Below are 13,061 nucleotides of genomic sequence, written 5' to 3'. Positions count from 1 at the left end.
TATACTAGAGTGATATAAAAATGATAATAGCAATATGATAAGTGTGGACCTTAGACAACAATATTATCTTGTACAGTAATACATAAATCATAGAATCTACTCTATACAATGTAATAGTCTATAATGAACATAGTATTATTATTAAAGAATAGAGATCATCAACCATCGTTAAAAAATTTGTCATTCGTGTGATTAGTAAAATAGTAGAATTATTAGAGGTGTACAACAGAGAAATAATAATCATTAAGAAGTAAATATTATTCCAATTCCCAAATTTAGATTTTGCGTTTACATTTGGGTTATTCGAATAATTTTACTCGTAATCCTAGACAATTCAAATCTAGAATAATTTGAACAATCCACTTGTAGATATTATACATTTATTTTTGTTTATGATTGATTATGGCGTTGTGTGTGGCTGTAGTCAGCAAAGAGGTAAGTAAATGACAAATGATGCATTACAAATGTTGTGTTCTTTAAAATAACCTAATTGATTTCTTTGTCTAAAGTACATTAGGTTTGTTAAGGAATTCAGTGTTGTATTGGTCACTTTATAATCATAGCATACTTAATGTAACATTGATATAAATAATATGTTTTATTTCAGAACGCACCAAAATATGTAACTTCACTGAACCCAGAAGATGAACTACAAATTCAGTATGAAATACATTCATCAATTGACTTTGTTGAAGAAAAATTGAAAACTGGTAAAAAGGATATGCGAGATTTATATTTAGGACTATTGTACTCTACAGAAGATCATAAAGTGTATCCTTTACCATTTAAAATTTGAGCTATAAAGAAATAATTAGTTCTATATGGTTATTATACACAATATATTGATTGTATGGGCTGGACAATTAAATATATATATGGCTGGCCTTAACAAACCAGTATGTAAATTTGTATGATAAAAAAAATTATATTTTAAGTCACTTTTCTGAAAAAATAGAAATAGTTGATCCTTCAATATGTACAAATAATACATTTTAAAATTGCCAATATTCTTTAACAATTAATATTCAGTTATGGATATGTGACAAATACTAAAGTAAAGTTTTTTGTTGTGATAGATTCTAGCAACTTGTTATTAAGAGATAATGAAATACGTTTTGTAAGTTAATTAAAGTTTTATGGATTATTCCATGCTTTATTTTATTAAATTACTACAAAATGTTATTGCATCATTTAAATTTTATTATATTTTTAATATTATAATCATGTCATTTTCAGATGTTTCGAAAATTACATACTGCTTATACCGATTTAATGTGTAATCCATTTTACATCCCTGGAGATTATATTACATCTGAGTTAGTATTTATAAAATATTTAACACTAGATGATTCAAGCTTTTTGAAAATATTATTTTTTTATAACAATTTTGAAAAATGAACTAACATTTTTTTGATTACTTTTATGGCTTTATACTACATCACTCCAATATCCAAACTTAAAATCAACAAATTATACTCTAATTTAAAACATGAAATTCAAAATGCATGCCATTCAAAAACGATAAAACTTACAACAAAATGATAATATTTAATAGTAATTATAAAAAATATAATTACTTAAATAAAAAATTCTGTACTGTGTTACATTGAACAATATAAATGTTAATATTGTATTTTTTAGATACTTATTAAGAGTATTTTTAATTGATTAAATTATCATGTAATATATACTGTAATGCTAAGTTTTATTTGTTTTATCAAAAACTAATATTAGAAACCTGTATTTAAAATATGTAAAAAAAAATTTAATAATCTATTTATAAATATTTTTTTTTTACAGGAATTTCAACAAAGTTGCCAGAGGTATATTAACTGGAAACTCATAAGTAAATAAATCATTTTAATTGATTTATAATTTATTCTTAATAATTAATAAATTATGTTTGGTACTTATGAAGTTATGAATAATAAACATTTTTTAAATTGAAATAATGTACGAATATTTATTTTATAATGCAACTTTATTTTTATTTTTTACTTAATAAATATATATCTTATAGTTGTTAATATAGTTTTACGTAATTGTTTTGTTTTTATTCGTATATATTTTAGAATAAAAATAATTTAAAAATTAAATTCTTAATTTCTTAATTCTTTTAATTTTATTTATTTGTAATATGTAATATTTTAGTAACCCAACTAAAAAAATTAAGTCGGGTACATATCAATACCATAAATGTATTTATTTTATTTTTATTTTTTTCTAAGAAAAAACAAATTTTTTTTTTATTTTGTTGAATTACTATAAATACTTAGAAATGTCACTAAACATGTATATTATCATTTTCTTTACTTTGAATATTTTTTTAAATTTCACCCATGTGACATTTTCAATTATATTATTGATAAAATGTTTTGTACAGTCAACATACTTGAAAAATAAAACAAAATCCCTTATAACTTGTCATTAGTGTGATATAAATAAAAAAATGTGCATAAATCCACTATATTAATTTATAAATATTTGAAGTTAGGAATTAAGAATATTTGCTAAGTGTACATGATGACTTAATGATTTTAAATTCATGAAGAACTGAATTTTTATTTATTAATAAAATAACTCTAATTATCAGCAAGCAATTAAAGATCTGTGCATTTAAAATTGTTAAAATTGATAAAATATTTAATATTCACATCTAGAACTTAAAATGTATTGCCAGTCTCTTTATAACTTATAAGTAGTTCTTACTGAACCCAAAATATTAAATTTATATTTTAATAAAATTAGATATTTAAATAAAGAATCATGGTCCTAGTTATTTCATCAGAACTCCAAAATAATGTTTGCTGGAAGTTTGAAACTTATATAAATTGTTATATTATTTTTACATCACAATATAAATGACATTTTCAAAACATTTAAATTCATTGTATAGCCTATTTATACCACAACACTATTCTTTGTTAGTCATTATGAACTCAAAAATATATAACAATAAAATCAATAATAACAAATTATATTAATTAATATTATTATAATAAATAAATATTAATACATCTTAAAGTACAGTAGAGCGATTACTTACTAGCTCACTTTTTTGATTTGTGAACCAGAATGGCAGAATGACCATTTATTTTCTTTAAGCCATACAACTTATTATAATAACTCATAGGTACAATTATTATGAAACCACAGATTTAACATTAACAATAATATGGTTGTATAAAAAATCAGTATTATCACAAAATATATAAAATAACATTTCATAATAACAGAGAACCTTTGTAAAGGCATATAAATTATAAATTTTAAATAGCCATTATTTAAAGCTCTATACATATTCCATAATTTAAGATATATAATATATATTATATATTATATTATATTATCATGGCATATCCTATTCAGTGGTGTAACTATTTGGAGTTTTAGGTGTTCTTGAGCCCATGGCATACAAATCTTCTGAGCACTCTAAAAATTTTTAAAATAAACAAAAGATGACTATTTATGATTTTAAATTTAAAAATAAACAATTGATTATAATGAAAAGTCGATTATTGGTTTAACAACAGTATTAAAATGTGCCAAGGAACATTAAAATATTTATAAGAAGTAGGAACAATAATTATTATTACTATGAAACTATCATTTGACAAAAAATCAAAGTAACTATAAAAATTTAATAAAAATCTACAAAAACGTTAAAAATATCATTATTATAAGTAATTAGATGCATTTATCTGTCCCTATATTATTTATTTATTTTTTATTTTTTTCTAAGAAAAAACAAATTTTTTTTTTATTTTGTTGAATTACTATAAATACTTAGAAATGTCACTAAACATGTATATTATCATTTTCTTTACTTTGAATATTTTTTTAAATTTCACCCATGTGACATTTTCAATTATATTATTGATAAAATGTTTTGTACAGTCAACATACTTGAAAAATAAAACAAAATCCCTTATAACTTGTCATTAGTGTGATATAAATAAAAAAATGTGCATAAATCCACTATATTAATTTATAAATATTTGAAGTTAGGAATTAAGAATATTTGCTAAGTGTACATGATGACTTAATGATTTTAAATTCATGAAGAACTGAATTTTTATTTATTAATAAAATAACTCTAATTATCAGCAAGCAATTAAAGATCTGTGCATTTAAAATTGTTAAAATTGATAAAATATTTAATATTCACATCTAGAACTTAAAATGTATTGCCAGTCTCTTTATAACTTATAAGTAGTTCTTACTGAACCCAAAATATTAAATTTATATTTTAATAAAATTAGATATTTAAATAAAGAATCATGGTCCTAGTTATTTCATCAGAACTCCAAAATAATGTTTGCTGGAAGTTTGAAACTTATATAAATTGTTATATTATTTTTACATCACAATATAAATGACATTTTCAAAACATTTAAATTCATTGTATAGCCTATTTATACCACAACACTATTCTTTGTTAGTCATTATGAACTCAAAAATATATAACAATAAAATCAATAATAACAAATTATATTAATTAATATTATTATAATAAATAAATATTAATACATCTTAAAGTACAGCAGAGCGATTACTTACTAGCTCACTTTTTTGATTTGTGAACCAGAATGGCAGAATGACCATTTATTTTCTTTAAGCCATACAACTTATTATAATAACTCATAGGTACAATTATTATGAAACCACAGATTTAACATTAACAATAATATGGTTGTATAAAAAAACAGTATTATCACAAAATATATAAAATAACATTTCATAATAACAGAGAACCTTTGTAAAGGCATATAAATTATAAATTTTAAATAGCCATTATTTAAAGCTTTATACATATTCCATAATTTAAGATATATAATATATATTATATATTATATTATATTATCATGTCATATCCTATTCAGTGGTGTAACTATTTGGAGTTTTAGGTGTTCTTGAGCCCATGGCATACAAATCTTCTGAGCACTCTAAAAATTTTTAAAATAAACAAAAGATGACTATTTATGATTTTAAATTTAAAAATAAACAATTAATTATAATGAAAAGTCGATTATTGGTTTAACAACAGTATTAAAATGTGCCAAGGAACATTAAAATATTTATAAGAAGTAGGAACAATAATTATTATTACTATGAAACTATCATTTGACAAAAAATCAAAGTAACTATAAAAATTTAATAAAAATCTACAAAAACGTTAAAAATATCATTATTATAAGTAATTAGATGCATTTATCTGTCCCTATATTATTTATTTATTTTTAATAATTGTTGAGCAACATTCATTTAAATAATGGAAGCTATAAAAAAAATACATGTTTTTATCTCATTAATTGGATCCACGAATTAAGATATATCTTTATTCGTGATTGGATCTAAGCCACCTTATATTTATATTACTGCGCCTATTATCTCATTTAATTAATTATTTATATAGATCCAAGGGTCCTTTTTATTCGTCTAGTGAGTCCTTTACGCCATATTCTTACTCTATGCTCTAAGGTTTACACCATTACACCACGAATTAAGATATTATATCTTAGTTTGTGGTTTTACACATTCATGACGTGATGTACTTATTATAATTGCTATCATATAAATGGATGGGTAGAGTACCACAGTTGGACCCCGTGAAAGGCTCCTGAAGGCCTAAAAATATGTTCTATATTGTTAATTTTTATCAAATCTCACTTGGAACGTGGCTACGGCCTACGAAGTACGAACCACGGCTTTATATCTTAATAGTTAATTCTTAAATGACAAGTGTCCGTTTTTACAACCTTAGTTTAAATCTAGGTTACAGATTTTACAGGTTTAACCTTGGTAAAATAATAATAAAACGGGCCCTGCTACCACAGACTATTATATTATAAAAAAAAAAAAAGTCTGTGCTGCTACGAACTAAGATATATATAAATATATACTATAGTTTGTGAACTTGGCCTTGAACTTGGTAATCTTTTATCACTAGAACTAAATTCCGTTGTTATCATTTAATATTTATTATTTACACAATTTTAATTTTTCATTATTTTTATCAAGACAAAATACCTAGATCTATTTTGTCATGATTTTTATAGTAGTTTTTCCTAAAAAATCAAATATGTCATCAATCATAATATGAAATACAGATTACTAAATAGCTAAGCTGTATCTAGTGACTGTTTAACACTAACTAATATATAATTTAGTATCAAACTACTTACTTAATTAATGTACACTTAAATGTAAAATTTATCACTTATAGTGATGTGCCTGGAACTTGATGATTGGAGTCTTCTGGATCAAAGGAAACAATACAATGGACAAAAATCAAGATGATATTAATACTAATAAATATCTGGTTCACAAAGTCGATAGTAATAGTTCTAAATCTGGATTGGATGAACCAGATGAGCTCCCCAAAGATTTGAGTATTTCATACTGGGATTTAATTGTGTTGGTCTTAGCTATTGTTGGCCATGTTATTGATGTTTGTATTGATTTCAATGTCGCATATCAGTATTACATATATGAAAAAATTACTTATTTTGTATTGACAATTATTTTTATAGCAGTTCCTTCCATAGTAAACACTTATATGAGTTTAAAAATGTTAGAACTGCACTGGTAATGAAAATAAACAATTTTATTGAAACATTATATTATTTTTAGTTATTCTATTCAAGAAGATATGCAAAGAACTACCCAAAAATTGCTTTCAAATCGATTATTATTACCATTTCTTTTAATACTACAAATGGCTCCTGTTTTAAGGTATGTTATTATAAGGCTATTATAGTATTTTACAACTAAATGATTTTATGTTTATTTAAAAATTAAAATTTGAATAACATAACTATTAATTTTTAAGTATTTTTTATGCCTTGTTATATAGTTGTTTGTTTTTAGGTATTATGATGTATTGAAGTATGCGTTGAAGTCACGTAGAGCTGCTCGTAAAGGAAATTACGATGATCAGAAGAACTACTATGTTTTAATGGCTAAAGAGGACTCCTATGTTTCATTGTTGCGAATTTTTGAATGTTTTTTAGAAGCTGTCCCTCAACAAATATTGCAAATATGTATAGTTCTGGTCGAGAAAAAACATGGCTCTACTCTTCAAAGTAATATAATTATTTATAATTTTAATTTGAAGTTTTACAAGGCCTTAATCTAAATCATTTTTAAACAATTCATTTGTATTTTATTTTAAAATTGGTATAAATAATTTTAATCTTATTAAAGACCATTGAAGCCTAGAATTCAATTCTATATCCTATTTTGAATAGTGGCGAATCCAAGGGGGGGGGGGTAATAGCTGGGTAATTACTCCTCCCTTGAGCTTATTATATTATACAAATTTATTATATTGTGACTTGTGAGAAATAATAGTTATATTCAGCGTTACATATTGAATTACCGCCACCCATAAATTTCTGGATCCGTCCCTAATTTTGGTTTATTCATATAAAAATAAAAATGAATTTCTTATATTTTTGGGTTAATGTAATAATTAGTCTTTATGTATTATACATATCACAATTACATGGTTGTAATTTTTTTTTCGATAAAAAAATATCTTCCAAATTAAATTCTTTAAAAATAAATGCCTATAAGTGTCAATAATTTAGCTTTAATTTAAATGTAGGATAACTCATTTAATTGTTGTGTAGTATCATAAAGAGTGTCCCAAAAAGAACGCTTTTTTTAAATTAGTTGCCATTTTATTTATTACCAATTTTTTGTGACCTAATTTTGAAAGTTTGAACCTCACAGAACTGTGGTTTTACCAAGATGGTGTACCCTTCCATAGTGCAATAGAGACCATTGGACTGCTGCATTAGATGTGGCCGAATCGTCTTATTGCACGTCGGGGTGATGTGAACTGGACAGCAAGGTTATATGATCACACTCCTTGTGATTTTTTCCTTTTGAAGATTTGTCAAATCTCAAGTTTACATAACAAAACTGAGAATCATTAGTGATTAACGCAAGGTAAATACAAGAAACACTTTAATTAGGGAACTATCTGGATCAACCTAGGGCGCCAATCCTCACACTCTAAGAGTCTCTACATTATCTCTATGCTTCTCAGTGGGAGAATTCGCCAGTCCTGCTTGGAGCAGATCTACACACGTAAAACAAATAGACGTCGCACTCAATGAATCATGTCACCTCATAACAGATTGCTTAAAGAGCACACCAATCAATAAAATGTTTCCCCTTGCAGGTATCGCCCCTCCTGACATTCGCCGGGGAGTCAACGCTAACTGGGAAAGAACAAAGCAAAAATACTATAAGCTACATCCAATGTTTGGAATAAGCCACCCACCCACTCGCCCGAAATCAAGGAAGAACTTCCTAAAGTGTACTCAAATTTTGGAAGAAAATCAGGACCAAGAAAGGATCATCAGATAGAAATTCCCCTTAGACAAGGAGACTGAGAAGTGGATGATATCGGCCGAACACTAACCTGCATGTAACAATTTAGAGTTGCCAACATGGAAAGCAATAAATAGTAGGGGTTGGGCGATCCAAAATAAACCATGCAAAATGGGGTCTCATTCCTGTTGAGGATACATACTGTGATTGTGGACAGTTTCAGACCATGTCCCACCTAATAAGCTGCCCAAGCTGCCCAATTTCCTGCACAATAGACAACATCATGCTAGCAACAAAAGAAGGAATAGAAGTGGCCAAGTTCTAGCAAGATAGTATATGACACATAATTAATTATTTATTCGCTATTTCCCTACATTTATTTATCCATGTTTACTTACTTATTTATTTATTTATTTAATGTTACCGGCTCATAATTGTTAATTTATTCAATACTAGTCATATTTATATACAAGGTTGCTTGACACGTAAAAAAAAAAATTAGTGATTTGAAAGAACAAATTTGATATGCCATTGTGAATATCACCAGAGAGAACTGTGAGGCAATTTTACTAATTTTCTCAACCACATATTACAGCCTGTCAACAAACTATAAGAGTACAAATTAAATGATATTATTTTTCATATGCAAAGCAAATGTTAAACTGAAACTTCTTTGTTTGAAAAATAAAATGGTTTTTTATTTTGTTTAAAAAAGCGTTCTTTTTGGACACCCTGTATATTTGTTATCTTCTTTTTGAATTATTACTGTATATTTTTAAATGGTTTTAACTCAGTTTTAAGTAGTAAATATTTTAACGTATTGACTATTATAATTTACAACTATATATTATTGATTTTAGTTGTCCATCAATCTGCAGCTATTGCAAGTTCAACCATAGGTATTGCTTGGGCTATGGCTTCATATCACAAAAATGTAAGAATTGCTTTTGAAAACCGAAAAAACATAGGCAATACAGGAACAGTATTACAGTTTTTATGGCACATAATGATTACAGGTATATATTTTATAAATTTTAGATTTAAAAAGTATATAATGAAAATAATTTTAAGACTAGTTTTAAACTTATATTCTAATCCCAATGATTAAAAACATTAAAATATTATTAATATAATATTATGTTTATTATTTTATTAAAAATATAATTTTCATTCATAACAATTTTTTTTTTTCAGTATCAAGAATTTTGTCTATTAGTTTAGCCGCTATAGTGTGGCCACAGTCAACTGGTATTTTTTGTATGGTCCATTGGCTATTAATGACATTTTGGATTTTTAAATATCAAAATGTAACATTTTGTATTCCATCAAACCGATTTGAAGAAAGTAGAATCATGAGATTTTTTTTTTCAACAATACTTGGTCTTGTGTACATATTTACTTATTTATCACCCAGTGAAGGACAGGGGAATTCAAAAAACCGTTACTTAGGGTATTACGGAGTATTCCTAGTAGAAAATATAGTTGCAGTAGTTATTTGGGCTAACACAGGTACTGATCAAAACCAATGGTACTACTATCATCTGATGATTGGATCGATAGCACCATTTTTTATTGGAATATTGTTTATGGTAATATATTACAAATTTTTCCATCCTCATACTACTTATAAATATAATAATGCTGAACCATATACAAATACCAATAATGTGAATACGTCTATTTCAGACATTCTGGGATAAAATCATTATTGATACTAAATTATCTGATAATTAATAAATTATGGTATGATAATGTAATGTGTTATATTAAATTATTGAAAACTATTTTAAATATTTTTAAGTTATTTAATTATATACATATATTATAATAATTAAGATAACAAATTTTTAGCAAATTTCACATTGGTGATCTAGAGCCAGTAGGTTTTTGAATTACGATCATAAGATAATGTTTATCTGTAAACAAAAAATGGTTGTGTACATAATTATTTTATATTATTTGTAATCTCATGCTCATGTAATATTTAAGATAATTATGTATTATTTACTTAAACTAAATTGATATAAAGACTAAACATATTTTTATACATGTTTTTTATGACTAAACTATTTTAATAAATTAATTACAATATCTAAGAATTATTATATATTAATTTTTAAATATTTCTCAAGTATGAATAAATTATATATTGAGAAATGAGAATAATTTTAAACCTAAGGTGTTAAAGCGATTTTTTTGATTTTTTTTTTTTTTTGAAACATATGTATTTTAACGAGTTAAGAACGAAGATGCTAAAAAAAATTTTGCGCAAATAATTATTTTGGGAGTTATATCCTTCCAAAGTTTAAGATTTTACGTTTTTGCGAAACACTACATTTTAAGTATCTTAATTATAGGAATACCTTATCTAGTTAGTATAGAAGACTGTGTTTCATTTATATTTGTCTACCTGATTACTCAATACCTAATTTAATGTTATGTAATTGTTGAAGTATACAGGTATACAGAAGCTGAAGTTAAATAATAATCAGAAAGGACATTTATAATATAATAATAAGTATAATTAAACGATGTACAATAAAGTTATAAGTTATAATATAAATCAACGACTAACTGTGTATACCGACTATAAATTATAATATTACACAATACATATTAAATGCTATACTGCTATAGCTTATAATATTATAAAAATGTATAGTCAGCGTCTGCTGAACTACAGTATGAACATATTACTTATACACTACATGATGTACCTAGGGTGTTTTGTTTATAATTCCAACAGTAATTATCAGAGTTGGAAAGTTACTGTTTTTTGGTACCTAATTAAATTACATTATTAATTCCTGATTAAAATTGTAACTAAATTATTTTAAGTTATTTTTTTTCAAAAATATCATTGGAGCTTAATATAACCACGTGTTCAATACGACAATACATAAAGTAAATATTAAATAATGACAATCAACTGATACAACAATATAAAATTATAAACTCATTTTGCTACTCATAAAATGTTAAACTTTTTTTTCAAATTGAAACAAAAGTGAATTTTCAAAATTAGTCACTAATTTTAGATCGATTTTAATTGCATGTATTAAACTAAATAAAGTAACGAGTAATTAAGTAATAATTACTACAAAAAAGTAACTCAAATAATATATAAATTACTTACAATAAAATGTAATTAAATTACCATAAAATTATTTATAAAGTAATTTCGTTGTAGTTACTTATAATTTAAGTTAAGTTACTCCCCAAAATTTAATTTAATTACAATCTTAATGTTATTACTCACAACATTGAAAAAAATCATCATAAACGCGGGATGCGGCGCGTGACAGGAAAAACAGCATTGTGTGCTGCATACGTAAAAACGTAAAATCGCAAACTTTGGAGGGATATAACTTCCAAAATAATGATTTGCGCAAATTGTTTTTTGCACCACTGTTCTTAACTCGTTAAAATACATATGTTTCAATAAAAATAATTTAAAAAATCGCTTGGTAGCTAAATTGCAATTGTTCTAAGACCAGATATGCACTTAAAACTCAAATTTTTTATTTTGAAAAATAATGAATATAAATATAAATATAGTATTTGTATTTTTCAGCCCTGCGGCATGCACAACGTTTATTGTTGCAATTTGCAATCAGGGCAGATACCAGCCTTGAATGGCATCGCTGATACCCTTCAACCGTTGATGACCATACCCGCAAGTCGTAACAGACTACTAACTTAACTAACAATTTACCTGGTATTACTATGATCTCATTATGTTTGGTACGCAACCGGAAGTACGTTAATTTATCGGTCGGATCGCCTTTTTTGATCACTACCATTGATGTTGCGATTAGCTGCTGTACTAATCCGGCGTACCGAACGGCCATTGCATCGTCCAGATTTGATTTGATTGGGATGCCTGTAAAACGTAATATTGTGTAGTTACCAATGTTTTTGGTATTTCTGTTTATTTGTCGACAACTGCTACTGATATCATACCAACGCTGTTTATTATTACGAAGCCGATGACACCGTCACTGGTTTGAATTCTTTTCAGAGTTTCTTCTATTTGAGTAGCCATTTTATTTTAAAAATATTTCATATATTTTAAGCTATGTATAATTTCTATCTCATTTATATACGTATATAATGTAGCTACTAGCTTGCAGGTGTTGGGCTTATTTTGGTTAACAATTTTAAAACACGTTAAGTATATAGATGTTGAATTTACTAACTATATGAGATTATAGATATAACTCTGATTGAAAACGAAAAATATTTTAAAGTACGAACTGTACCTGAACGGCTAAATGATGTGTAGTAAATTCGGATACTTGGTAATTTTATACACTAGGTATTTACACCACTGCAGCTGCGTACATACAACGCGGCAAATGAATTTCACAATAACTATTATATTATTTATTATTTACAAATGAATTATTTTTATTTGACCAGCGTATTCGTATTATTATTTTTAATTATATGACCCACAAGCCACCACATTGCCACAATACCGCACTACAGCCAGCCACGGATCTATGTGATTTTATAAACTTTTTTATAAATAATACCCAAGGTGGATATACATCCACTTTGACAATACCTATTGGCTATCACGTGACAGTGTTTACGGAATCGATTAAAATTTCAAATTTGTTTTAAAAAGACAATCTTGTTTTAAATGAGACATACCTATACAATACAATTTATATCTCATTTACAAAGGTGTGCAATTTAAATTTTAATATTGA

At 25.6% G+C, this 13,061-nt stretch overlaps 3 protein-coding genes across 4 annotated transcripts; 2 read left to right on the top strand and 1 right to left on the bottom strand.

The window, feature by feature from the left end:
• Positions 1–57: 57 nt before the first annotated feature.
• On the top strand, positions 58–2,111 carry LOC114122936 (trafficking protein particle complex subunit 2-like protein). Its single transcript, XM_027985745.2, has 5 exons — positions 58–435; positions 608–771; positions 1,030–1,117; positions 1,237–1,316; positions 1,801–2,111. Exons 1-5 carry the CDS (start codon positions 403–405, stop codon positions 1,844–1,846), a joined length of 411 nt encoding a protein of 136 aa, XP_027841546.1. The 5' UTR covers positions 58–402; the 3' UTR covers positions 1,847–2,111.
• Positions 2,112–6,002: 3,891 nt separating this feature from the next.
• On the top strand, positions 6,003–10,442 carry LOC114122948 (XK-related protein 6). The gene is made up of 5 exons (XM_027985757.2): positions 6,003–6,573; positions 6,634–6,735; positions 6,871–7,085; positions 9,204–9,359; positions 9,538–10,442. Exons 1-5 carry the CDS (start codon positions 6,245–6,247, stop codon positions 10,041–10,043), a joined length of 1,308 nt encoding a protein of 435 aa, XP_027841558.2. The 5' UTR covers positions 6,003–6,244; the 3' UTR covers positions 10,044–10,442.
• LOC114122949 (dynein light chain roadblock-type 2-like) lies at positions 10,128–12,844 on the bottom strand. 2 transcript variants are annotated; one of them, XM_050201706.1, is made up of 4 exons: positions 12,606–12,844; positions 12,307–12,541; positions 12,059–12,226; positions 10,128–10,259 (listed from the first exon to the last, which is right to left on the bottom strand). In XM_050201706.1, the coding sequence occupies exons 2-4, from the start codon at positions 12,386–12,388 to the stop codon at positions 10,201–10,203; spliced, it is 309 nt and encodes a 102-aa protein (XP_050057663.1). In that variant the 5' UTR covers positions 12,389–12,541; positions 12,606–12,844; the 3' UTR covers positions 10,128–10,200. The 2 variants fall into 2 exon arrangements, with proteins under 2 accessions (XP_050057663.1, XP_027841559.1); XM_027985758.2 differs by having other exon boundaries at positions 12,307–12,844.
• Positions 12,845–13,061: the final 217 nt, after the last annotated feature.

This window comes from Aphis gossypii, chromosome 2 (assembly GCF_020184175.1).
Source record: "Aphis gossypii isolate Hap1 chromosome 2, ASM2018417v2, whole genome shotgun sequence".
Classification (NCBI taxonomy): domain Eukaryota; kingdom Metazoa; phylum Arthropoda; class Insecta; order Hemiptera; family Aphididae; genus Aphis; species Aphis gossypii.
The sequence above is the reverse complement of the archived record's forward strand: the minus strand, read 5'-3'. Positions and strand labels throughout refer to the sequence as shown.

What these genes read in the sequence shown, in the direction of transcription:
- LOC114122936 (XM_027985745.2), top strand. Translation starts at nt 403, where the DNA reads ATGGCGTTGTGTGTGGCTGTAGTCAGCAAAGAG. An exon ending in GAGATAATGAAATACGTTTT is followed by an intron (nt 1,118 to 1,236) that starts GTAAGTTAATTA and finishes TGTCATTTTCAG; the next exon opens with ATGTTTCGAAAATTACATAC. An exon ending in GGAGATTATATTACATCTGA is followed by an intron (nt 1,317 to 1,800) that starts GTTAGTATTTAT and finishes TTTTTTTTACAG; the next exon opens with GAATTTCAACAAAGTTGCCA.
- LOC114122949 (XM_027985758.2), bottom strand. Translation starts at nt 12,388, where the DNA reads ATGGCTACTCAAATAGAAGAAACTCTGAAAAGAATTCAAACCAGTGAC. An exon ending in CGTAATAATAAACAGCGTTG is followed by an intron (nt 12,227 to 12,306) that starts GTATGATATCAG and finishes TACGTTTTACAG; the next exon opens with GCATCCCAATCAAATCAAAT. An exon ending in TGAGATCATAGTAATACCAG is followed by an intron (nt 10,260 to 12,058) that starts GTAAATTGTTAG and finishes TTTTGTTTACAG; the next exon opens with ATAAACATTATCTTATGATC.
- LOC114122948 (XM_027985757.2), top strand. Translation starts at nt 6,245, where the DNA reads ATGATTGGAGTCTTCTGGATCAAAGGAAACAATACAATGGACAAAAAT. An exon ending in ACTTATATGAGTTTAAAAAT is followed by an intron (nt 6,574 to 6,633) that starts GTTAGAACTGCA and finishes TATTATTTTTAG; the next exon opens with TTATTCTATTCAAGAAGATA. An exon ending in CAAATGGCTCCTGTTTTAAG is followed by an intron (nt 6,736 to 6,870) that starts GTATGTTATTAT and finishes GTTTGTTTTTAG; the next exon opens with GTATTATGATGTATTGAAGT.